We start from the raw sequence: 27,499 nt of genomic DNA on the forward strand, positions 1-27,499 counted from the left end.
GGGGTCGGTATTGGGACCCTTGCTTTTCATGATATATATTAATGATCTAGATCTTGGTATGCAGGGGACAATTTCAGTTTGCAGATGATATGAACCTTGGAAGCATTGTAAACTGTGAGGACAGTGTAGAACTTCAAGAGGACATAGAAAAGTTGGTGTAGTGGACAGATAGGTGGCATATGAAGTTCAATGCAGAGAAGTGTGAGGTGATTAATTTTGGTAGGAAGAACATGGAGAGACAATATAAAGGGTGTGCAGGGGCAGAGGGACCTGGGTGTATATGTGCATAAGTCATTAAAGGTGGCAGGACAGGTGGAGAGAGCAGTTAATAAAGCATATAGTATCTTCGGCTTTATTAATAGGGGCATAGAGTACAAGATCATTATCATCACTGAATCCCCCACTATCAACATCCTGGGGGCTACCATTGACCAGAAACTGAACTGGACTAGCCATATAAATACTGTGGCTACAAGAGCAGGTCAGAGGCTAAGAATCATGTGACAAGTAACTCACCTCCTGACTCCCCAAAGCCTGTCCACCGTCTACAAGGCACAAGTCAGGAGTGTGATGGAATACTCCCCACTTACCTGGACGAGTGCAGCTCCCACAACACTCAAGAGGCTTGACACCGTCCAGGACAATGCAGTCCACTTGATTGGCACCATATCCACAAACATTCACCCCCTCCATCGCCGATGCACAGTAGCAGCAGTGTGTACTATCTACAAGATGCACTGCAGGAATTCACCGAGGCTCCTTCGACAGCACCTTCCAAACCCACAACCACTACCATCTAGAAGGACAAGGGCAGCAGATAGATGGGAATACTACCACCTGGAAATTCCCCTCCAAGTCACTCACCATCCTGACTTTTAAATATATCACCGTTCCTTCACTGTCGCTGGATCAAAATCCTGGAACTCCCTTCCTAACAGCACTGTGAGTGTACCTAGACCACATGGACTGCAACAGCTCAAGAAGGTAGTTCACCACCACCTTCTCAAGGGCATCCAGGGATGGACAATAAATGCTGGCCCAGCCAGCGAAGCCCACATCCCGTGAATGATTTAAAAAAGAAGTTACGCTGAACTTATATAGGATGTTAGTTAGACCTCAGCTGGAGTATTGTGTACAGTTCTGGGCACTACACTTCAGGATGGATGTGAATGCATTGGAGGGAGTGCAGCAGTGGTTTACAAAATGGTACTATGGATGAGAAACTTCAATAATGAAGATAGTTTGGAGAAGTTGGGACTGTTCTTCTTGAAGAGGAGAAAGCTAAGAGGAGCTTTGATAGAGGTATTCAAAATCATGAGGGGGTTGGATAGAGTAGATAGAGAGAAACTGTTCCTGCTGGTTCCAATTCCGCTAGAAAAGACCTGACTTGTTTACAGAATCACAGAACCACAGAATTGTTATGGTGTAGAATGAGGTCATTCGGCCCATCATGTCTGCGCCAGCTCTCTGAATGAGCATTATGACTCAGTGCTCTTCTCCCGCCTTTTCCCTGTAACCCTGCACATTGTTTCTATTTAAATAATCATCTAATGCCCGCTTGAATGCCTCGATTGAACCTGCTTCCACCACACTTCCAGGCAGTGCATCCCAGATCCAAACCACTCACTGTGTGAAAAAGTTTTTTTCTCACATTACATTTGCTCCTTTTGCAAATCACTTTAATTCTGTGCCCTCTCGTTCTCGATCCTTTTACAAGTTTCTCTCTCAAATATGGTGTCTGGAACTGGACATAGTACTCCAGATGAGGCCGAACTAGTGTCTTATACAAATTCAACATGACCTCCTTACTCTTGTACTCAACACCTCTATTAATAAAGCCTAAGATACTATATGCTTCATTAACTGCTCTCTCAACATACCTTGCCATCTTGAATGACTCATGTACATAAACACCGAGGTCCCTCTGTTCCTGCACCTCCTTTAGAGTTTCTCACTTTATTTTATACTCTCCATATTCTTCCTGCCAAAATGAACCACCTCATGCTTCTCTGCATTGAACCTCATCTGCCACTTGTCTGCCCAGTCCACCAACATGTCTATGTCCTATTGAAGTTCACGGCTATCCTCATCACAGTTGACAATGTTTCCAATCTTCGTATCATCTGCAAATTTTGAAATCATGCCCTGAACACCACAGTCTAGGTCATTAATATATATCAGGAAGAGCAAGGGTCCCAACACTGACCCCTGGGGAACTCCACTACAAGCCTTGTTCCAATCTGAAAAACAACCATTCTTCACAACTCTCTGTTATCCAAGTGCCTATTTTCCCTTTTATTACATGAGCTAGAATTTTGCTCACAAGTCTGTTGTGTAGCCTTTTAAAAATCCATATACACCACATCAACAGCAATGCCCTTATCAACCTTCTCTGTTACCTCCTCAAAAAACATCAGCAAGTTAGTTAAACATGATTTTTTAACCTCTTGACTGATTTTCCACATTGGAAGAGCAAGGCTGCAAAAGTCAGTTAAGCAGTGAGCATGGACTAGCTCTGGTTTGTGTCAGTGAAGCAGATTTATTTTTGCCACAATCTGCATAGTGTGTGAAGGAAGCCTGGAAGATAAGAGAGGAAAAAAAAATGAAGGTTTCCTTGCAGAAGTGTGTGCAATAGTAATAAAAATGTGTCTGTGAAGATTGTCCATGTCTTGGGGCTTTTGAATGTCTGAAGATTATCATATGTGGCTCTAATGGTCATAAGGTTTGGCCACCCCTGGTATACGTAATGCTGCATTATGTAAATAAATCTAATTATCAAGTAGAAGATTGGCGTCTGGTTTCCTACTTCACCATGGAGGTGTCAGCTGTGGCTCAGTTCATAGCACCCTCGCCTTTGAATCAGAGGGTTGTGGGTTCATGTCCCACTCCCAGAAAACCAAGAACTGTGATTGTACTCGAAAGAAGTTGCAATCTGTGACTGTTGGTAACTCGAAAGAGTTTCCTACTTCACCATCTGGCTTCGGAGTGAATTAACGAGGGAGTTCTACACTGTTGGAGGGTGCTATCTTTACGATCAGATGTTGAATAGATGTTCCCTTTGCCCTCGCACGTGAACATAAAAGATCCAATGGTACTATTTTGAAGGAGAGTAGGGGAGTTGTCCCCAGTGTCCTGGCTAATATTTATCTCTCAATCAAAATCACTAAAACTGATTATTTGCTCATGATAATGTTGTTGTTTATGGAACTTGCTGCATGCAACCTGACTGCTGTGTTTCCTACATACAACAGTGACTACACTTCATAAAGTACACAATTGGCTGTGAAGAGCTTTGGATGTCCTGTGGTAATGAAAGGCACTGTACAAATGCAAGGCTTCCTCCCTTTTCTAGATATTTATTATTATGTTACCCATGAGACGGTTTTCCCAACTCCCCACATGGGGACACGAGTAGGATAGATTGCATTTAAAGTGATCTGACCTAAACCTCCCTATACTTTTGGGTTCTGGTCATTGTCTAGGCTTAACATATCCACACATGGTTCTACCCAATATGGCCTTACACTGAGTAAAGAGTGTGTAAATGCAGCAGGTAATGCCTACCAGCTTCAGGGCCTTCTGACTGCTGTCCAAATGTAGCAACTAGAATGCTTCCAACACTAATTCCCATCCTGTTGCCCTTGAAAGAAAATGGCACTTAACTTGTTTTGGTCCTTGAGCTGTCTCTCCCTCTCTGATTCTCCCAACTGCAAAGGATGCAGATGTAAACCCCATTTTTCACAGTGCCCTCAAAATTGATACCCTTCTTGCAAGAAGAGGTTGGCCATACCTCTTCCACCTCATTATCAAGTCTACCCATTGCTTGAATACCCCATCCAAAAATTCCCAGGTAACATATAGGTGGCAAAGATCTGGCATCATGGAAATTAAGCATTACTAGGTGCTTTAGGCAGGAATATCAGCCTGATTCTAAAATTTTATTTTAATATGCAAAATGCACATATATTTTATTTGAAAGATTTTGTAATAAACTAATTAGTTTTCATTGATTTCCAGCTTTCCCTGAACGCTATAGACAGTTTCTATTTTAAAAACCATTGGGAAATGTTTGGTGAATAGATGCTATTTATACATTACAGAGTAGCGGTAATTATCAGAACTTGTACTTTCTCATCAGTGGAAGTAAACCTTGATTTAATGGTAAATATTTTATGCAGAATAGTCCAGAAAAATATAGGAAATATAAATTGAAGGGGAGACAATGATGCATCTTCCTTTTAACCAATCACTGGTTTTAACTGCTGATGTTACCATGGCATTGTGCTTTATAGAATAATGTAATACAGTCTCTTTTCCCATTCACAATTTTAGATTCAGAGACATGCCAGCTTGAATTGACGCCAGCAGATAAGATGTGAACCTTCGCACATCATGCAGATATTAATCATCACAGGACAAAATAAATCATCCCAATTAAAAGTGGACAGCTGCAAGAAAACAGTGACTAGTTATCAGCTCTAAGAATGAAACGTAATTATTTATATAATAATTAATATTTATCCCCTGCATTACAGCAACTTAATTTCAATTGCTTTATCACTAAAAGAGACAATTTAATTCTTATTGAGTGGGCCTTTGTTAATTTGGTTATGTATACAATTAAGCACCATTGAGTCGTAATATGTAAAAGATTGATTTGAATACTAAATATCATTGACTGTTTACACAGTATGGAAGAATCACTATTATGAGCTCTGGAGCGTACTTCACAATTCAGCTGATTAGAAATATTAGTATTCTATTGTAATTCAATGAAAAGTCCTTCAAAATCAATGAAAGTTTGTAGGTAATATTCCTTTTATATTAAAAGACAAATTTCAAATGTTGGTGTGTATACAATTGTTCAATGATTTACACAGCTCTGGTACTTAGAAATCTTTGATGCTCCTTTTCTGCTGAACTATTTTGACCTTTACGAAGTACCAGATCATATTTTACACTGAAACAATGACTGTTCTAGAGACAAAAAATATAACACAGATTTAATTTAAAGGTGAGAATAAAATAACGAAGACATAAAATTCCAACCATCTTCATCATACACTTTTCCTTTAGCTAATGAGAAAATGTTACATAATCCTTCATACAACACACCACATCATATCATATTAAAACTAATTGCCAGCAACTGAACAAAAACACCTACACTGGACTGTCCTTAACAAATCTTTACATTGCTCACTGACCATATTGATGTAAAATGACTGCATGGCAGGTGACTCAGATGAAGCAGCTCCAAAATGCCTGCATAGCTAAACATTAAAATATCAGGGAAGCATCCACAATTTTTTTCCTACATAACCTCACTTTTAAAAATAACTTATTTTATAAATTGAAGACCACTTAGGTCTTACCGAGCTACATTTATACATTGTGAACCCACAATCAATCCAACATGCTTATAATTTTGTTGCCATGTTACCTAGCTCATTTCACTGATGTAGATGTTATATGTTGAGACCAACATGAATGACATATTCATGTGCTGTGTTATTTATGCTAAATATCATTATTAATAGAGAAACATAAGACATTGTACTATGCCATTTATTATAATAGACTCCTGAGATTATAGAAGTATTTACCATTCTGTATTTAAAACAATCACAAAATAAGTGGCTAGTGTCCTTATTTACTGTCATCCCACTTTATTAATTAATAAAATAAAATGTTGTGCCCTATCTCATGCATTCTTAACACAAAATGTACTTGTGAATTGCAATAGTTGCATTTTAACACTCTTCAAGGACAGATAGTGGCCTCTTTTAATCTTTAGAGAGCTTTATGTAATATTGGATGAATTTTAACTGCCAAAAATGGTTGGGTTTCAATTGATTGAAATCTGAAACCTGAACCCATCTCTCTTTCAACATCCACGTTTAACAGCAACAGGGCTAGGTTTGGAAGACCACCTCCCCCTCCAAGGAAAGGGGTTGCTTATTTAAATATTTTAATTAGGTTGCATGCCTCAGATTTTTTTCTCTGTAAGAAACCCAGCCAAGGAGGCTCTATTAAAATGTCAAAATTAAATTATCCCTGCCTGGTCTCCAGGGGTCAAGGCTGCAATCCTGACCTGAATTCCTAGGTAGGCTTCAATTCCTCCAAATTGGCCAGATAATCCTGATGAGATCAGGCATACCTTTGTCAATGCTCCACTGGGTCCTGGCTGAAGGCTGACCCCCGCCTGCTCCTTACAGATCAGTGACTCTGTTGGGGTATGCAGAGGTTCTACCACCACAAGAACCTAAAGGAAATTCACACTTAAGGCTAATTTATGGCCATTATGCCAAACTTGGGCTGTATCTGTGGTGGTGTTCCAACAGAACAGCTATGCAATTTCTAGGCCTTTTTACTCTGCTTAAGTTGCACACTTTTGTTCATGCATTTGCAGTATAACTATAGCATCAGTGTGCAAAGGACTTTAGCTTTCACTAATGTTGTAATTACATGCTAACTGCAGTCAGAATCTGGAGTTAGGACCCAAACTCACACTAGAGAGAAGTGAAGTAAGATTCTTTGGAGGAGGCATCTCTCCCTGCACTTCACTTTGGAGATAGATAGGACCTTAGTGCCTGATTTGCCAAGAATGCTTTGCAAAAACCCTAAACATGTAGTAATAAATGCATCATAATATGCAATATTCCCTTTGTTAATCTTGAAAATCTAGCTTTGAATCAATGGCTTGTATATTTTCCATCCGTTTTCTCTATTATCTCAATAAGTTATGGAAAGCTTAAAAGATTTGAACTAAACAGAAATTTACCTCTGGTAAGATGAGGCATCGCTTAATAGTTTTTGTGGAGTAGCAGAATCACTTCTTTTTATGGTAATAGAAAAAATAGTTGTTTCATCTATTTTCTTTGAGTTCAGGGTGGAACTGCCTTAGAAGGTTTTCCCTATCCTCCTGTTTTCACTGTTTCTACAGGGCTTCCACTGATTTTCTACCAATTTTGATGGGAGACCAGGGAAATATTGGTAGAAGTTCAATCCCCTTATCTTAGTTTGGGTTGGGTTTGGGTCAGTATGATATGATACTTCAAACCGAAACAAAGGCGATAAGCAACATTTGCAAAATTATTAATATCTGATAATATTTGTCCACTGTAAAATAATTACAGCAAAGATGATGAATTTAACAAGTTATTAAAGTTATTCCATTAATAACAATCCATCCATAATCAATGGATGAAAAGGGTCCAAAGGAGTCTTTGCTCAATTTTTGTGTTGCATTTCTGTGGACAATTGTGACATTTAAGGGCAATCCCACTTCAGGACTATCATATTGTAGACCCAGTTCTCCAACCCAAGCTCCCTCTGAATGTAGCTCCCCTCCTGAGAATGTGGGATTGTGCAATTGCCCCTATAAATCCAGCATTTCTGAAACTTGAAAAATCAGAGCTACGCTCACCTGTGGGATAGGTGTACTCCTGCCAACAGTGGGGTGTGCTGGCCTCACCAATTTTGTGAAGCAAGCTCCATCTGCATTTGAATAGGCTCCCTATTTATAGAAAATATGCACCAAGAATCAAGGCAGGAATGCTATTGTGTACCAGTTTCAAAAATCCAGCAAGCCAGCAGCGCTTGTACTGCACTTCAGGAAGAGACAAATCTCAACTGTTGCGTTGTTATAATGATATAAAGGCACCAATCAATCATAAGGGATTGGGAAACACATTGTGGGTTCATTTTCCAGATCCCGCTGTGGTGGGACCCACCACAGGGAATGCAGCGGGCCAGCCAAAAGTCCATTGACTTTCAGCAGGACCGGAAGATCCCTGCGGCAGGCGGGGTCGGAAAATCCCGGCCTTAGACTAGACACATGAGAACATTTATACATAGAAACTTGATGGCATCAGCAGTAGAGCTGTGCGTCTGTGCTCTGCTTAAAGGCAAAAGTGAAACTAAGACTGGATCGCATGACACACTTCCCTTCTCACGATATCATGCTGCTATCCCTTAAAGGCATATTACAACACAGAGTTTGTAATGTGTGCATAACTGCCCCATTTGCTGCTGTCATTTCTAGGCCTTTAGACAGAAAGACCAACATTACATTTTGATTATTTTCTGTACTTACCCATGACATTTTAATAATTTACATACATGGATCCCTCAGTCTCTTTGGACCTCCATTGTTTCCAACTTTTCACCATTTACAAAGTACACTGACTTGTCTTTGTTGGTCCAAAGTGGATGGCCTCACACTTACTTATATTGAAATTGGCTTGCCACATTCACTCAATCTATTTAATATTTCTTTGTCATTTTATGATTCTACCTACACTACTTACAATGCTGCATATCTTCATGTCATTGGCAAACTGGAATCTGTGGTTCTCTATCCCACCATCTAAATCATTAATAAATATAATGAATAGTTGAAGTCCTAAACAGATAACTGTGAGACAACACTAGTCACATTCTGTCAATGGTTCCAGGGATGAGGGATTACAGTCACATGGATAGATTGGAAAAGCTGGGGTTGCTCTCCTTGGGACAGAGAGAACTAAGAGGAGATTTGATAGAGGTGTTTAAAATCATGAAAGGTCTGAATAGAGTAGATGAAGAGAAACCATTTTCAATGCCTGAATAGCCAATAATCAGAGGGTAAAGATTTAAGGTGCTTGGCAAAAGAACTAGTGGCGACATGAGGGAAACTTTTAATGCAACAAATGGTTAGGATTTTGAATTCACTGCCTTATAGGGTATTGGACACAGATTTAGTAGTAGCTTGAAAAGGGAATTGGCTAAATACTTGAAGGAGAAAGAATTGCAGGGATATGGGGAACGAACAGGAAAGTGGGACTAATGAGATTGGTCTCCAAAAGGGCCAATACAGGCTAAATAAGGTGGTGCCTTTCGCTACCACTGGATGTCTCAAAGCCGGCGAAATAATTTTGAAATGTCTCTGTTGTAATGTAGGGAACATTGGGTCAAATGGCCTCCATGTGTGCTATATATGCCATTCTATGGGTGAAGATTAAGCTGTGGATAATTTGATAAAGAACATGTATTTATGTAGCACTTCCCATATCTTCAGCATTTCCCAAGCACTTTACAGAGGCAATGAATTAGTTTAGATGCATGGCCACTTTTGTTATGGAGGCAAATGCAGCAGGCAATTTGTACACAAGGCTCTCACAAATAGCAATGGGATAAATGATCCATTAATCCATTTTGGTGATGTTGTTTGAGGGATAAATGTTGGTCAGGACACCAGGAGAACTTTCCTGTTCCTTAAGTAGTGCCATGGGATCTTTTACATGCACCTGTATGGCAGATAAAATCATCATTGGTAGTCTCATCCTAAATAGAGCAGGGATAAGTAATAAAACAAAACTATTCTTTTCATTATGTTACAACCATTCTATAAGATGTAGACAATGCATGGTGGCTAGCAGTTAAATGAAGATTTTACCCCACTGGCAAATGTGTTGTACAGCTCAGTTGACTGCTCTTACTCCCACACACTAATAGAGGGAGTACTTGAACTTTCTGAAGTATAGCGCGGATCTGTTGAATGTACGCCTGGGGAGGATTTGGAGATGGCTGCATCAGAAGGAAAGTGAGATGTGAGACAAATTAGAAATGAACATAATGGCTAACAATCCAGTAGGTAGACATCAAACAAAGGAAAGGAAGTTAGGAAAGTATTAATTCCTATCATATGGAAACAGATTAATGTGCCTTGTATGCGCCCTTAATGCTATAAGGATTCAAGTATTAGCTTTCAGTTTGTATGTTTCGCAACTCTTTCGAGTTATCAACAGTCACAGATTGCAACTCATTCGAGTACAATCATAGTTCTTGGTTTCCGAGAGTGGGATATGAACCCACAACCCTCTGATTCAAAGGCGAGGGTGCTATGAACTGAGCCACAGCTATGAACCACCCTTCTTTCCATTTCAACCACTAATGAGTTTTAATTGCACTGTCCGATATTAGTAACAGATACATTAACACACTCATGTGAAGGTTCTTTACTGTTAAAAACAAAGCATTAACCTGTTTAGTTTAGATGCCTTCATCACTAATTTTGGATAGCAGAGTTTGTAAACATGGGTGGTATTTTGAGATTGAAGGAGCTCACAAGCAACCCCAATGGAATTTGCTTTTCGGGCTCCAGCGTGGTGATTGCCCTGCCTGCCACCGGTTGAATAACATCTGCGGCAGGATGAGGCCCTTAATTGCCCATTTAAAGGCCTCAATTAACAGTGGGATGGGAAGGCTGTCCACAAGAAAAGGTGGCAATGTCCCCTCCCAGCACCCCCTTGCCTGATTAAATGCCCCACCTCCAAACTCACCTTGAGGGAGGGCATTAAATTACACTCATTATGTATGCTGATAGAACCTCCACCACAGCTTAAAATATTGGCAATTTGACCAACGTCGATCCTTTTGATGTTACTCCACCTTCTAACATTGCAATTGTTACTTCAGCTTTAGCTCCAGTGCACGCTCTCCCTCTTTCTCATTCAATTGCTGTGCTTCTAGCTTTTAAAGCTGCAGCAGCTTTTAAACTAAGGAACCCAAGAAAGTCTTCATGTGACGACTATAAGCATAGTGTATCTCATACTGAGTTCTAAAATAACAATGCAATTTACACTAATATATATTGGATGACATCAATTAAAACTGGATCTCGATATCCCCCCACACTACGTAGGAATGAATTATAACCCCGCTAAAATGGGTAGGTTGGGTGAAATGTAAAAAATGTTTAAATCTCTAATCAAACCCCAACCTGCCTACTTGCAGAATTTAAAGGAGCGGGGAGTGGAGCGGGCAGTCAAACCCCTCCCCGGGCCTCGGGAATAGAAAACAGCTTCAGAGAAATGTTAAATGCCCTTTTAACACTATTAGCTTTAAAACTTGGGGCCCTTTAAAAACTTGTTGCTTAAATTATCTCTCCCCACATCTTTGGAACTGACAGGATGCCAAGACTGAAACATCTCTGGACAATTTGCCAAAATTGTATCAATGTCTTCAAGACAAAGAGAAATATTTAATCAAAGAACTGAAGAGGCAAAGGAGGACTCACAGAGACGAACTTGAAAGAACTGGAGAAGAATTGATGTTACTTGAGAACATATTGAACCTTTATAACTCACTTCCCAATCCCTTGGTGTAAGTGGAAACAGCACTTTATAACAGGGATCAAACAATGCACCATGTGTGGTATAACTGAGGTCGCAGTCAGGACTGAGGTCTGATTATTAAGACTGTTCCCACACTTCCAGGACCTCACATTTGGCTATAGAATGTAGATACGGAAGAGAGAATTGAAACTAGCATTTCCCATTTCCGTATGTGGCAAGAGCGCGCTGCCCGCACCTCGGCTCCGCCCCAGGACACGCCCATAACCACGCCCCCGAAAACGACTCGCTCCACCACCTGGCCCGCCCCCAGCCGCGTCGGACCCGCCCCCAGCCCCAACGATTCTGCCGCCTGCCCTGGTGCCCCGCACGGGGCAGTTTCTTCTCTATGGAGACGCAGGTGTTAACGATGCTGTAGAGAGGAGAGGGCTGGTAAGCGAAGAGGTGAGCGCTGCTCTTCTAACTTTCGCGTGCCATGTGACAGAGGGATGGGCAGAAGGCGGGTCTCTGCTCTTCCCTCAGTCGGGATTTTCCTAGTTGAGCTGCCGGCAGCATCAACGGGAGCAAAGCAGCGCGGAGACTCGGGCAGGAGCAGCAAACTTCATCCCTGCCTTCCCGCTCCTTCCCCTCCCTCCACTCACCCCCCTTCCCCTCCCTCCACTCACCCCCCTTCCCCTCCCTCCACTCACCCCCCTTCCCCTCCCTCCACTCACCCCCCTTCCCTCCCTCCACTCACCCCCCTTCCCCTCCCTCCACTCACCCCCCTTCCCCTCCCTCCACTCACCCCCCTTCCCCTCCCTCCACTCACCCCCCCTTCCCCTCCCTCCACTCACCCCCCTTCCCCTCCCTCCACTCACCCCCCTTCCCCTCCCTCCACTCACCCCCCTTCCCCTCCCTCCACTCACCCCCCTTCCCCTCCCTCCACTCACCCCCCTTCCCCTCCCTCCACTCACCCCCCTTCCCCTCCCTCCACTCACCCCCCTTCCCTCCCCCACTCACCCCCTTCCCCTCCCTCCACTCACCCCCCTTCCCCTCCCTCCACTCACCCCCCTTCCCCTCCCTCCACTCACCCCCCTTCCCCTCCCTCCACTCACCCCCCTTCCCCTCCCTCCACTCACCCCCCTTCCCCTCCCTCCACTCACCCCCCTTCCCCTCCCCCCCCCCTTCCCCCTTCCCCTTCCCCCTCCCCCCTTCCCCCCCCTTCCCCCCCTTCCCCCCCTTCCCCCCCCTTCCCCCCCTTCCCCCCTTCCCCCCCTCCCCTCCCCCCTTCCCCCCCCCCCTTCCCCCCCCTTCCCCACCTCCCCTCCCCCCCCTTCCCCCCCTTCCCCCCCTCCCCTTCCCCCCCTCCCCTTCCCCCCCTTCCCCCCTCCCCTTCCCCCCCCTTCCCCCCTCCCCTTCCCCCCCCTTCCCCCCCCCTTCCCCCCCCCTTCCCCCCCTCTTCCCCCCCCCTTCCCCCCTCTTCCCCCCCCCTTCCCCCCCCCTTCCCCCCCCCCCTTCCCCCCCCCCTTCCCCCCCCCTTCCCCCCCCTCCCCCTTCCCCCCCCTTCCCCCCCTCCCCTCCCCCCCTCCCCTCCCCCCCCTCCCCTCCCCCCTTCCCCCCTCCCCTCCCCCCCTTCCCCCCCTCCCCTCCCCCCTTCCCCCCCTCCCCTCCCCCCTTCCCCCCCCTCCCCTCCCCCCTTCCCCCCTCCCCTCCCCCCTTCCCCCCCTCCCCTCCCCCTTCCCCCCCTCCCCTCCCCCCTTCCCCCCCTCCCCTCCCCCCTTCCCCCCCTCCCCTCCCCCCTTCCCCCCTCCCCCCTTCCCCCCCTCCCCTCCCCCCTTCCCCCCTCCCCTCCCCCCTTCCCCCCTCCCCTCCCCCCTTCCCCCCTCCCCTCCCCCCTTCCCCCCTCCCCTCCCCCCTTCCCCCCTCCCCCCTTCCCCCCCCCCCTTCCCCCCCTCCCCCCTTCCCCCCCTCCCCCCTTCCCCCCCCTCCCCATCCTCTCCCCTTCCCATCCTCTCCCCTCCCCATCCTCTCCCCTCCCCATCCTCTCCCCTCCCCATCCTCTCCCCTCCCCATCCTCTCCCCTCCCCATCCTCTCCCCTCCCCATCCTCTCCCCTCCCCATCCTCTCCCCTCCCCATCCTCTCCCCTCCCCATCCTCTCCCCTCCCCATCCTCTCCCCTCCCCATCCTCTCCCCTCCCCATCCTCTCCCCTCCCCATCCTCTCCCTCCCCATCCTCTCCCCTCCCCATCCTCTCCCCTCCCCATCCTCTCCCCTCCCCATCCTCTCCCCTCCCCATCCTCTCCCCTCCCCATCCTCTCCCCTCCCCATCCTCTCCCCTCCCCATCCTCTCCCCTCCCCATCCTCTCCCCTCCCCATCCTCTCCCCTCCCCATCCTCTCCCCTCCCCATCCTCTCCCCTCCCCATCCTCTCCCCTCCCCATCCTCTCCCCTCCCCATCCTCTCCCCTCCCCATCCTCTCCCCTCCCCCTCCCCCCATCCTCTCCCCTCCCCATCCTCTCCCCTCCCCATCCTCTCCCCTCCCCATCCTCTCCCCTCCCCATCCTCTCCCCTCCCCATCCTCTCTCCCCGACCCCTCTCTTCCCCCCCCCGACCCCCCCACTCCCCCTCCCCTGTTGTTACTTGATGAGGCAAGGATATTACGTTATCGCAACATTGTGCAAACTGTTCCCGTCAAATTGACAGGTTTTCTGCGATTACAAGAATCAAGTCAACAAGAGATTAATATAAAAGCAAAATACTGCAGATGCTGGAAATCTGAAATACAAACAGAAAATGCTCGAAATAGTGAGCAGGCCAGGCAGCATTATAATGGCCTTTGCTCAGTGCATGAGTCCGAACTGAATGTATCCTTATATCCCAGTGGCAGCTGGCCTCCCCACCATCTCCTCCCCTCTCGCCAAAAGTAATTTAAAGACTCACTGCTGAAAACGATGGCAGCTGAGGGTGGCCATGACTGCGAACAAGGCTGAGTATTCGGGAGCTTCAGGGTCGAATATCTTGTCAGCTACTTGTGCAGTACTAACACTAATTACCCTTAATTTATACAGTGCGAGCAGCTTGGATCTCTTTGCTCCTTTGTTCCGGCCCCCCCAACTCATGTTTTTGTCTCCTTTGCCTGCTGGAGAGATTATTTCACAGATCCCAGTTTGAGAGCCTCTAGAAAAAAAGGCTAACATTCCATTAGACTTCTTGATTATTTTTTGTACAGGTCCATGACATTTCAATATCTGTATTTAAGAGCCCCTCAGTCTCTGTGTTTCTAGCTTTTTATCATTTACAAAGTACTCTGATCTGTCTGGTTTAGATCCAAAGTGGAAGACCTCACACTTGTATGCATTGAAATTGATTTGCCATAGTTTTGCCCATTCACTTAACCTATCAATATCTCACTAATTTTTTGCTTCTATCTGCTCTGCTTACGATGCCGCCCATCATCATGTCATTGGCAAACTTGGATCTTTGGTTCTGTATCCCATCATCTAAGTTGTCAATAAGCATGGTGAATAGTTGAAACCAACACACAACTTTATTGGCCACCACTAGTCATATCTTGTCAATGCTTCCAGGAATGAGGGATTACAGTTACTTGGATAGACTGGAACTGGGATTGCTCCCCTTGAAGCAGAGAATGCTAAATTGAGATAGCCCTTACAAGTTTCTTTTCATATTCCTTACTATCTGTGTTTGTTCTTTGTAACTCTCCCAGTTGCTAGATTCTGTAGTAGAATTTTGCAATTTTATATGCTTTTTCTTTTTGTTTCTGTTGCTTCTTACTCATTAGTTGATCATGGCTGTCGTTTTTTGGCAAGTAGAACGTTTGACCTTTAGGGCCAAAAGCCATTGAGGACAACAACATTGAGGAGAACAAAATAAATGTGGTCCATACAGATATAAGACATTGCAGTGCTGACCTCAAAATGTTTCCAACAGGCCTGATGACATTTCTTTTATTACAGCTTTAACAAAACCATGAAATTTTTGATGACGTGTAAGAGTTAGCAGTGTAGCAGTTATTGTGCTCATTGTGAACAGTACCACCTGAGGGTTTCAGTGAAGCTGCTACCTGAGAAAGTGAGCACTCTTTCGAAAACCTAAAGAACAGGCCTGAGGGCTGAATAGCCTACTCCTGTTCCTATGTTCTGGTCACTATACATGTGCATTATTCATGTCATTCAATGCACTGACCACAAAGTCTAGATCAGAAATATTAAGGTTGTCTTTTCAACATTTTACACTGTGTCAAGAATGCTGAACTTCGCCAAATGATTAAGTTTTGAAATGTACCTTTAGGTCAAAGTAAAACAGAGAATCTCAGTTCAAAGACATGCCCATGTGATCTGGTTGCCATGGGTAAAGAAGCGCAAATGAAAACCCACTGAGGTGGAGTGGCTGTTTCAACATCCTTCAGGGTATCTCACGGAAAAAAGTGCAGCTGCTGTTCGAGACAGACAAAGCAGCCACTGTTGTGGAAAAGCAGGGCAGATGTTTTTGTATTAATGATTGTTATGACCACATGAGGGGGTAAAATGACACCCCTATTCTACCACTCCATGCCCTACCATAACAGTTTTTTTGTGAATTTAGGATGTGCTTTGCCAAATGCAGGTGCCCCACTATTCACGTTTTCAGATTGTAAAAAGTTAGTCAGACAGGTTTTCTTAGGTTAAACAAAGAACAAGATAAGTGTACTGAAACTATTTCCCGCATTTAAAAAAAAACTAGAGAATCGCAGCCACCATTCATACATCATGCACATTCGTCTGCACCCACACGCGTACTAGTACATATAGAAGAATAAAGAGGATAGGTTAAGATCTTTTGCAGTTTGTGAAGCAGATAAAACAAAGGAGTATACAGTTAGCTGTTCTTTGGCTGGTCTCGATACGGTGACTAGGCGTTACAGCCATTTTGTTCAGTTGTCTTCCTGGGTGTAGTTGTATGTAGCAGATTTCCACGTTTTATTTCCAAAAGATCTTGGTTTGCAGTAGATTTCTGTTCTTAGCATGGTTACTTTGCATATCCGGGCACAATACTCCCGAGAGAGAGAGCAAGCAAACAGCTTTTGCAGCCTGTTTCAGTGCAGCATTCTGATCTCTCTCTGCTTGGTAGCGCAGCCCCTTAAAGCACCCTGCTCGCTGTATATTCCAGGGAAATTCTATTAGTCCATGTCTGCTACAGTCATTGTTTTAGAAGAGGTAATTGCCTCATTTCAGAAGCACTTGCGAAATTTCAGGATCGTGTAAAGCCAACAGGGAATGAGGTCTCCTGTGCTTCCAAGAGGGTTGAGTATCTTCTTATTTTCAATTCCACTTGGTGGAATGCAAGCTGTATATTGTAGCTGCCTGACCGTCTCCATTTACTTTAGACAATTTCAGTTTTTTTTAATCCAGCCAGAAAAAGAAAAATTAGAAATTTTATCTTTTATATATAAAAAAAAGCACGTCCTCATAACAACGACGAAGCAGGATGCTTTTAAGAGTTCCCTTTCTGTTCAAGAGGAAGGAACAAAACAGGCGAGGCTCAAAGATTGAGGAACAGGAAGTTGCTGAGGTATGCCTTGCTGGTAATGATTATAGTTGAAATCTCGGACAGAGCGAAACAGGATGTTTTTAAGAGCTTCCTTTCTATTCAAAAGAAAGGAACAGAACAGACGAGGCTCAAAGATTGAGGAACAGGAGGTTGTTCAGGTATGCTTTGCTGGTAATGATTATCCTTGAAATCTCAGACAGCGTGAAACAGGATGTTTTTAAGAGTTCCCTTTCTGTTCAAAAGAAAGGAACAGAACAGACGAGGCTCAAAGATTGAGGAACAGGAAGTTGTTCAGGTATGCCTTGCTGGTAATGATTATCCTTGAAAGCTTGGACAGAGTGAGACAATTGGAAATTTTATCTGGTGTGGCTAGGAGAAGTAAACCTCCACTAGAGAGCTGGGTTGGGACTGTTCCTGTAATGCCATGTATCTGTCGTAAGCATGGTGCATGGTCATGTTTCAGAAGACATTTCAGTTGGAGTAGCTAATGCTAAAGTACCTTTTCTTCAGTTGCTTGTTACATAATGTTTGACCTTGATAGATTTTAGTTTTTGTTGCAGTATAAGTCTGAAAAGGTGAAACCTTGTACTTTGGTCCTTTCTGTTGGTTATTTGGGAAATTTGTCCCATTATCAGCCTCTATGGGAATTGTAATGAATGCTTTACAGTATCTTACAACATGGAAAAATTGTAACTATATACGAACATACGAATTAGGAGCAGCAGTACACCACTTGTCCCCTCGAGCCTGCTCTGCCGTTCAATAAGATCATGGCTAACCTGAATGTAACTACACCCACATTCCTGCCCACCCCCGATAACCTCTTTTTCCCACACCCCTTGTTAATCAGAATCTTTGTAGCTCTGCATTAAAAATATTCAAAGACTCTGCTTCCACCGCCTATTGAGGACGGGAGTTCCAAAGACACTCAACCCTCTGAGAAGAAAAGATTTTTCCTCATCTATCTTAAATGAGTGACCCCTTATTTTTAACAATGACCCCAAGTTCTAGATTCTCCCACAAGAGGAAACATCCTCTCTACATCCACCCTGTCAGCACAAAGGTGAAAGCTGATTGGTGAGTAGTGGGTAAGTGTTTTTCTCCACTTTTTTTTCTCCAGTTTAAAATAGATTAAGCTAAGAAAAGGTAAGGGTTAGACCATGAGACATAGGAGCAGAAATTAGGCCAGTCGGCCCATCGAGTCTGCTCTGCCATTCAATCATGGCTGATAAGTTTCTCAACCCCATTCTCCCGCCTTCTCCCCGTAACCTTTGATCCCCTTAACAATTAAGAACCAATCTATCTCGGTCTTAAATACACTCAATGACCTGGCCTCCACAGCCTTCTGTGGCAATGAATTCCATAGATTCACCACTCTCTGGCTAAAGAAGTTTCTCCTCATCTCTGTCCTAAAAGGTCTTCCCTTTACTCTGAGGCTGTGCCCTCGGGTCCTAGTCTCTCCTACTAATGGAAACATCTTCCCCATGTCCAGTCTATCCAGGCCTTTCAGTATTCTGTAAGTTTCAATCAGATCCCCCCATATCCTTCTAAACTCCATCGGGTATAGACCCAGAGTCCTCAAACGTTCCTCATATATTAAGCCTTTCATTCCTGGGATTGTTCTCGTGAACCTCCTCTGGACCCTCTCCAGGGCCAGAACATCCTTCCTGAGATACGGGGCCCAAAATTGCTCACAATATTCTAAATGTGATCTGACCAGAGCCTTATAAAGCCTCAGAAGCACATCCCTGCTTTTATATTCCAGTCCTCTCGAAATAAATGCCAACATTGCTTTTGCCTTCCTAACTACCGACTCAACCTGCAAGTTAACCTTAAGAGAATCCTGGACTAGGACTCCCAAGTCCCTTTGCACTCCAGATTTCTGAATTCTCTCCCCATTTAGAAAATAGTCTATGCCTCTATTCTTCCTACCAAAGTGCATGACCTCACACTTCCCCATGTTGTATTCCATCTGCCACTTATTTTCCCATTCTCCTAACCTGTCCAAATCCTTCTGCAGCCTCCCCGCCTCCTCAATACTACCTGTCCCTCCACCTATCTTTGTATCATCTGCAAACTTAGCCAGGATGCCCTCAGTTTCTTCATCTAGATCATTAATGTATAAAGTAAAAAGTTGTGGTCCCAACACTGACCCCTGCGGAACTCCACTAGTCACCGGCCGCCATCCTGAGAAGGACCCCCTTATCCCCATTCTCTGCCTCCTGCCAGACAGCCAATCTTCTATCCATGCTAGTACCTTGCCTCTAACACCATGGGCTCTTATCTTACTGAGCAGCCTCCTGTGTGGCACCTTGTCAAAGGCCTTCTGGAAGTCCAAGTAGATGACATCCATTGGCTCTCCTTTGTCTAATCTACTCATTACCTCCTCAAAGAATTCTAACAGATTTGTCAGGCATGACCTCCCCTTGATGAAATCATGCTGACTTTGCCCTCTTTTATCATGCACTTCCAAGTATTCTGAAATCTCATCCTTAATAATAGAGTCTAAAATCTTACCAACGACCGAGGTCAGGCTAATCGGCCTGTAATTTCCCGTCTTTTGCCTCACTCCCTTCTTAAACAGGGGGGTTACATTAGTGATTTTCCAGTCCTCTGGGACCCTCCCTGATTCCAGTGATTCCTGAAAGATCACCACTAACGCCTCGACTATCTCTTCAGCTATCTCCTTCAGAACTCTGGGGTGTAATCCATCTGGTCCAGGTGATTTATCCACCTTCAGACCTTTCAGTTTTCCTAGCACCTTCTCCTTGGTAATGACCACCATACTCACCCTGCCCCCCGACTCTCTTGAACTTTGGGGATGTTACTCGTGTCTTCCACTGTGAAGACTGACACAAAGTACCTATTCAGTTCCTCTGCCATTTCTTTGTTCCCCACTACTACTTCTCCAGCGTCATTTTCCAGTGGCCCAATGTCCACTTTTGCTTCTCTCTTACCCTTTATATATCTAAAAAAACTCTTGCAATCTTCTTTTATATTACTGGCTAGTTTACCCTCATATTTAATCTTCTCCCTCCTTATTTCTTTTTTAGTTGTCCTCTGTTGGTTTTTGTAGGCTTCCGAATCCCCTGGTTTCCCACTGCTCTTCGCCGCATTGTATGCTTTCTCTTTAGCTTTTATGCTGTCCCTGACTTCCCTTGTCAGCCATGGTTGCCTCGTCCTCCCTTTAGTATGCTTCTTCTTCCTAGGGATGAATTTTTGCTGTATCTCCCAAATTACTCCCAGAAACTCCTGCCATTGCTGTTCCACTGTCTTTCCTGCTAGGCTCATCTCCCAGTCAATTCTGGCCAGCTCCTCCCTCATGCCTGTGTAGTTGTCTTTATTCAACTGTAATACCGTTACAGGTTCTAGTTTTTATTTAAAGCACATAAATAATTTAACTTTTTTTTTACTGTATTTAACTTAAAGTAAGGGTTTTTTTCAACTAGAGGCATAGCAGGGCAGCTCAGCCCCGTGTTATGTAGCGCCTGCAACATGTGGGAAGTCCTAGACGCTCCTTGCGCTCTGACCGACCACGTGTGCAGGAAGTGCTACCAGCTGCAGCTATTTGAGGTCTGAGTTTCGGAGCTTGAGCGGCAGCTGGAGGCACTGAGATGTATCTGCGAGACTGAGAGTTTCGTGGAAAGGACGTTTTTAGACGTCGTCACCCCACAGCTTATGGAAGTGCAGACAGAGAGGGAATGGGTGACCATCAGTCGGAAGAAAGGTGTCAGGCAGGTAGTCAGGAAATCCCCAGGGTGCATCTAGCTCGAACCATTTTTCTGTGTTGGTAAACAGTGAGAATGACCGTCCCTCTGGGAAGTGCAGCCACGCTCATGGCACTGAGAGTGGCTCAGCTGCACGGGGGAGGAAAAAGAGGGGAAGAGCAACAGTAGTAGGAGACTCGATAGTAAGGAACAGACAGGTGTTTCTGCGGCCGTAGATGTGACTCCAGGATGTTGCCTCCCTGGTGCCAGGGTCAAGGATGTCACTAAATGGCTGCAGGGCACTCTAAAGGGGTAGGGAAAACAGACAGAGATCGTGGTACATATTGGTACCAACAACATAGGTAGAAAGAGGGATGAGGTCCTGCAAGGAGAATTTAAGCTAGGAAGCAGATTAAAAAACAGGACCTCAAAGGTAGTAATCTCTGGATTACTTCTGATGCCACGTGCTAGTGAGTATAGAAATAGGAGGTTAGTCCAGATGAATGCGTGGCTGGAGAGATGATTCAGGAGGGAGGGCTTTAGATTTCTGGGACATTGGGACCGTTTCTTGGGGCGGTGGGACCTGTACAAGGTGGACAGGTTGCACCTGAACCGGAATGGGACCAACATCCTTGCAGGGAGGTTTGCTAATGCTGTTGGAGAAAGTTTAAACTAACTTAAGGGGATGGGATCCTGAGAGGAGGTTCAGCAGGGGGAGATGCACAGCTAAAATTAGAAGAGAGAGCAAGTGAGTCTGGAAGGCATAGAAATTATAGGCCAGTTAAGGCACAAGGGAGTTTGGCAAGGTTGGATGGTATTTATTTTAATGCAAGGAGTCTGATGAATAAGGCAGATGAGTTGAGGGCACAAATTAACACATGGAAGTATGATGTCATTGCTGTCACAGAGACATAGTTGAGAGAGGAGCAGGATTGGCAGCTCAATATTCCAGGATATAGAGTCTTTAGGCGAGACCGGGAAGGAGATAAAAGAGGAGGGAGTATCACAATATTGATCAAGGAATCAATTACAGCAGTAAGGAGGGATGACATCTTAGAAGGCTCCTCTAATGAAGCTATATGGATAGAACTGAATAACAAAAAAGGAGCAATCAAGTTGCTGGGCGTGTACTATAGGCCCCAAACAGTCAGGGAGAAATAGAAGAGCAGATATGTAGGCAAATTTCAGAGAAATGTAAAAACAATAGGGTAGTAATAGTGGGGGATTTCAACTTCCCCAACATTAACTGGGTTAGTCATAGTGTGATAGGTTTAGAGGGAGCAGAATTCTTAAAATGCATCCGGGAGAGCTTTTTAAGCCAGTATGTTGAAGGCCCTACAAGAGAGGGGGCGGTCCTTGTATTAATTTTAGGGAATGAAGCCGGGCAAGTAATTGAGGTATCAGTGGGGGAGCATTTTGCAGATAGTGATCATAACTGTTAGATTCAAGGTTGTTATGCAACAGGACAAGGATGGGCCAGAAATCAGAATTCTAAATTGGGGGAAGGCCGATTTTTAATAAATCAGATATGATTTGGCCAGAGTGGACTGGGAGCAGCTACTTTTAGGTAAGTCTGTGTCAGAGCAGTGGGACTCATTCAAGAAGGAAATAGGGATAGTACAGGGCCAACATATTCCAGTAAAGACAAAGGGTGGGACCAACAAATCCAGGGAACCCTGGATGTCGAGGGATATACAGGATTGGATAAAGAGAAAAAGGGAGGCTTATGGCAGATGCAGAGGGCTCAAAACAGCGGAGGTCCTGGAGAAGTATAGAATGTGTAGGGAGGAACTTAAAAAGGAAATTAGGAAAGCAAAAAGAGGGCATGAGAAAACATTGGCAGGTAAAATAAAGGAAAATCCAAAGTTATTTTACAAGTACATTAAGAGTAAGAGGATAACTAGGTAAAGAGTAGGGCCCATTAAGGACCATAGTGGTAATTTGTGTGTGAAGCCGGAAGACGTAGGTAGGGTTCTAAATTAACACTTTGTGTTGGCATTCACAAGTGAGAGGGACGACGTGGGTATGAAAATCAGGCAGAAGGACTCTGATATAATTTAAAGAAATTAGCATAGAAAGGGAGGAGGTTCTAAGTGATCTGGCAGGCTTAAAAGTAGATAAATCTCCAGGCCCGGATGGAATGTATCCCAGGCTGTTGAGTGAGGCATGGGAGGAAATAGCATGGGCGCTGGCAATAATTTTCAATGCCTCTCTGGCCACAAAAGAGGTGCCAGAGGACTGGACAGCCAATGTGGTACCGTTACTCAAGAAGGGAGGAAGGGATAGACCAGGGAACTACAGGCCAGTCAGTCAGGGAAACTATTGGAAGCAATTCTGAGGGACAGAATTAATTTACACTTGGAGAGGCAGGGATTAATCAAGTTCAGTCAGCATGGTTTTGTTAAGGGAGGTCATGTCTGACCAATTTGATTGAATTTTTTGAAGAGGTGACCACATGTGTAGATGAGGGCAATGCATTTGACATAGTCTACTTGGACTTCAGCAAGGCTTTTGATAAGGTCCCGCATGGGAGACAGATAATGAAGGTAAGAGCCCATGGGATCCAAGGCAATTTGGCAAATTGGATCCAGATTTGGCTGAGTAGCAGAGGGTGATGGTTGAGGGGTGTTTTTGTGACTGGATGCCTGTGTCCAGTGGGGTTCCACAGGGATCGGTGTTGGGTCCCTTGCTGTTTGTGATATTATAAAAGTGAGGAGGATAGCCTTGGATTACAGGAGTATATAGATGGGCTGATCAATGGTAAATGGAATTTAATCCGGATAAGTGTGAGGTGATGCACTTGGGCAGGACAAACAAGGCACAGGAAAACACGATGAATGGTAGGACCTTGGGAAGTACCGAGGATCAGAGGGACCTTGGTGTGCATGTCCACCGGTCCCTTAAGGTAGCGGGACAAGTAGATAAGGTGGTTAAGAAAGCATATGGGATACTTGCCTTTATCAGCCAAGGCATAGAATATAAAAGCAGGGAGGTTATGCTGGAAGTGTATAAAACGCTGGTTAGGCCACAGCTAGAGTATTGCGTGCAGTTCTGGAATCAGCATTATAGGAAGGATGTGATTGCACTAGAGAGAGTGCAGAGGAGATTTACCAGGATGTTGCCTGGGCTGGAGAGTTTTAGTTATGAGGAGAGATTGGATAGGCTGGGGTTATTTTCCCTGGAGCAGAGGAGATTGAGGGGGAACATGATTGAGGAGTATTAAATTAGGAGGGGCATAAATAGGGTAGACAGGAAGGAACTTTTCCCCTTGGTGGAGGGATCAATAACCAGGGGGCATAGATTTAAGGTAAGGGGCAGGAGGTTTAGAGGGGATGTGAGGAAGAATTTTTTCACCCAGAGGGTGATGGGAATCTGGAACTCACTGCCTGAAAGGGCGGTAGAGGCAGATACCCTCATAACACTTAAGAAGTATTTGGATATGCATTTGCGATGCCATGGCGCACAAGGCTATGGGCTTCGTGCTGGAAAATGGGATTATAATAGTTAGGTACTTGTTCAACCGGCACAGACTCAATGGGCCGAAGGGCCTTTTTCTGTGCTGTAGACCTCTATGACTCTGACTCTATGATCTGTCAAGTCCCCTCAGGATCGTAAAGGTTTCAATTAAGTGACTGGTCAATACAAGCCTAACCTGTCCATCCTTTCCTCACAAGACAACCTGCCCATTCCAGGTATTAGTATAGTAAACCTTCACTGGACTGCTAATGCATTTACACCTTTCTTTAAACAAGGGCACCAGAACTGTACACAATACTCCAGATGTGGTCTCGCCAATGCCCTGTAGAAGTGAAGCATAACCTCCCAACTTCTGTAATCAATTACCCTCACCCCCTCACGATAAATTATAATATTCTATTAGCTTTCCTAATTACCTGCTGTACCTGCATACTAACTTTTTGTGATTCATGCGCTAGGGCACCCAAATCCCTCTGAATCTCAGAGCAATCTCTTACCTTTTAGATAATAAGCTTTTTTATTCTTTCTGCCAAAATGAACAATTTCACATTTGCCCACGTTATGGTCCATTTGCCAGATCTTTGTCTACTTACTTAACCTTTCTATGTCAGTTTGTAGCCTCCTTAGATCCTCTTCACAATTTACTTTCCTACATATCTTTGTGTCATCAGCAAATTTAGCAACCATTCCTTCTGTCCCTCCATCCAAGTCATTTTTTATAAATTGTAAAAAGTTGAGAACCCAGCACTGATCCCTGTGGCACACCACTCGTCACATTCTGCCAACCAGAAAAAAACATTTATGCCAACTCTCTGCTTCCTGTTAGCCAGCCAATCTCCTATCCATGCCAATATATTAACCCCTACACCATGAGCTTTTACTTTCTGCAATAACTTTTGATGTGGCACTTTATCAAATGCCTTCTGGAAATATTAATACAGTACATTCACGGGTCCCCTTTATCCAGAGCACATGTGACTCCTTCAGAGAATGCCAATAAATTGGTTAAACACGATTTCCCTTTTACAAAGCCACGTTGACTCTGCCTAATTGTGTTGAATTTTTCTAAGTGCGTGTTATAACACCTTTAATAATAGCTTCTAACATTTTCCCTATGACAGATGTTAGGCTAACTGGTCTGTAGTTTCCTGCTTCGTTTTCCCCCCCCCTCCCTTTTTGAATAAAGGAGTTACATTTGCTATTTTCCAATCTAATGGAACCTTCCCCGAATCTAGGGAATTTTGGAAAATTAAAACCAGTGCATCAACTATCTGACTAGCCAGCTTTCAAGACCTTAGGGTGAAGTCCATCCGGTCCTGGGGATTTGTCAGCCCGCAGCCCCAACAATTTGCTCAAGACCACTACCCCGGTGATTTATAATTTTCCCGTGTTCCTCCCTCTCTTCTATTTCCTGATTCACAGTTATTTCTGGGATGTTACTTGTGTCCTCTATAGTGAAGACCGAAGCAAAATACCTGCTTAATTCATCCACCATTTCCCCACTCTCCATTTTCAATTCCCCAGACGCACTCTATAGGACCAATGCTCACTTACTACTTATTTAAATATCTATAGCAACTCTTACTATCCGTCTTTATATTACAAGCTAGCTTTCTCTCATACCCTAACTTTTCCCTCGTTATTATTCTTTTTGCAATTCTTTGCTGTTCTTATATTCTTTCCAATCTTCTGACCTGCCACCTGTCTTTGCGTAATTATATGCTTTTTCTTTAAGTTTAATACGTTTTTTTAACTTTTTTAGTCAACCATGGATAGTGGGCTCTCCCTTTTGGAGTTTTTCTTTCTCATTGGAATGTATCTCTTCTGTATATTCTGAAAGATCCCTTTAAATATCTGCCTCTGAACTTCTATTGACGTGTCCCTTAACCTCATTTGCCAGTTCACTTCAGCAAGCTCTGCTTTCCTACCCTTAAAATTGCCCTTAAGTTTAAAATGCTAGTCTTGGACGCACTCATATCTCCCTCAAAATTAATGTAAAATTCAATCATATTATGATCGTTGCTACCTAGGCATGCCTTCAATAGGAGGTTATCAATTAATCCTATCTTGTTGCTCAACACCAGGTCTATTATAGCCTGCTCTCTGTTTGGCTCCAGAACGTGCTATTCTAAGAAACTATCCCGAAAACATTTTATGAATTCCTCATCTACGCTATCTTTGCCCATCTGATTTTTCCAGTCTATATGTAGATTAAAATCCCCTATGATTATTGCTGTACCTTTCTGGCAAGCTCCCATTATCTCTTCTTGTATACTCTGTCCTACAGTGTAGTTACAATTAGGGGGCCTGTACACCACTCCCACAAGTGATTTCTTGCCTTTATCATTCCTCATCTCAACCCAAATCGCCTCTACATCCTGGTTTCCTGAACTTGGGTCATCCCTCTCTAACGTGCTAATATCATCATTAATTAACAGAGCCACCCCTCCAACTTTTCCTAACTTCCTGTCTTTCCTAAATGTTATGTACCCTTCAATATTCAGGTCCCAATCTATGTCATCCTGTAGCCATGCATCTATTATAGCTATCAGATTTTATTTATTTCTTATACTTCTACCTCATTCTATACTTATTTATTTCTATTTACATATATTAATTCACCTGTTTTGTTTCGAATCCTACATACGTTTAGACACAGAGCCTTTAGTTTTGTCCTTTCATTATTTTTGTAGCATCTAGCCTTAAATGCTGATTTATTCTTAGATTTGTACACTCTGTCCCTTCCTGTCACAATCTGTTTATTATTTCCCATATTAATACCTGTCTTCTTGCCTTGTCTCTACTCTTTGGTTTACCACATCTTCTCAAATTTGATCCCTTGCTCCCACTATTCAGTATAAAACCTTCTCTACTTCCCTAATTAGGCTCGCGAGGACATCAGCCTCGGCAAGGTTCAGGTATAGACCGCCCCAACGTTACAGATCCCACTTTCCCCGATACTGGTGCCAGTGTCCCATAAACCAGAATCCACTTCTCCCACACCAGTCTTTGAGCCACGCATTCATTTCGCTAATCTTATTTGTCCTATGCCAATTTGCACATGGCTCAGACAATAACCCAGAAATTATTATCTTTGAGATTCTGCTTCTTAATTTGGTGCCTAGCTCATCATACTGACTATGCTGAGCCTCCTTCCTCATCCTGCCTATGTGGTTGATACCTACATGGACCACGGACACTGGATCCCCCCTCCCACTGCAAGTTCCCCACCAGCTCTGAGTAGATGCCCCAAACCCTGGCATCGGACAGGCAACAAAGCCTTCTGGACTCTCGCTCTTTGTTACAGAGAACATTGTTAATCTCCCTTACTAAACTGTACCCTACCAGCACTACATTCCTTTTTACTCCCCCCACTTGGATGGCTTCCTGTACCACAGTGCCATGGTCAGTTTGCTCATGCACCCTGCAGCCCCCACTATCATCAAGACAAGCTGAGAGAACCTCAAACCTGTTGGACAATTGCAGAGGCTTACACTCCTGCCCTCTTGGTCCCCTTACCTGCCTCACTCAACACCCTCACACACCAGTCACACCCTCCTATCCCTGGCTACTGACCAAATCAGAGACCCTATCCTAAATGGTGTGACCGCCTCCTGGTATTAAGCATCCAGGTAACTTTCCCCTTCCCTGATGTGTGGCAGAGTCTGCA

At 44.3% G+C, this 27,499-nt stretch overlaps 2 protein-coding genes across 5 annotated transcripts in view; both read left to right on the plus strand.

The window, feature by feature from the left end:
• LOC144674362 (uncharacterized protein C7orf57 homolog) overlaps positions 1 to 4,847 on the plus strand; it is a 135,621-nt gene extending 130,774 nt beyond the window's left edge. The window contains exon 8 of the mRNA XM_078535753.1: positions 4,333 to 4,847. Coding sequence (XP_078391879.1) covers positions 4,333 to 4,379 — 47 coding nt within the window. The 3' untranslated portion in view covers positions 4,380 to 4,847. The remainder of the gene's footprint in view (positions 1 to 4,332) is intronic.
• A 10,250-nt stretch (positions 4,848 to 15,097) lies between these two features.
• The window catches only part of LOC144679076 (uridine phosphorylase 1-like), a 125,789-nt gene continuing 113,387 nt past the window's right edge, over positions 15,098 to 27,499 (plus strand). Inside the window, exon 1 of one of the 4 annotated variants that reach the window (XM_078539350.1) lies at positions 15,098 to 15,187. The gene's annotated coding sequence lies outside the window, so the exon portion shown is untranslated. Of the gene's footprint in view, positions 15,188 to 16,648; positions 16,804 to 16,850; positions 16,941 to 27,499 lie in introns of those variants that run through there. The other 3 variants (XM_078539352.1, XM_078539353.1, XM_078539349.1) reach the window with 3 other exon arrangements.

The sequence above is a fragment of the Cetorhinus maximus genome, chromosome 3 (genome assembly GCF_964194155.1).
Source record: "Cetorhinus maximus chromosome 3, sCetMax3.hap1.1, whole genome shotgun sequence".
In the NCBI taxonomy this organism is placed as follows: Eukaryota; Metazoa; Chordata; class Chondrichthyes; order Lamniformes; family Cetorhinidae; genus Cetorhinus; species Cetorhinus maximus.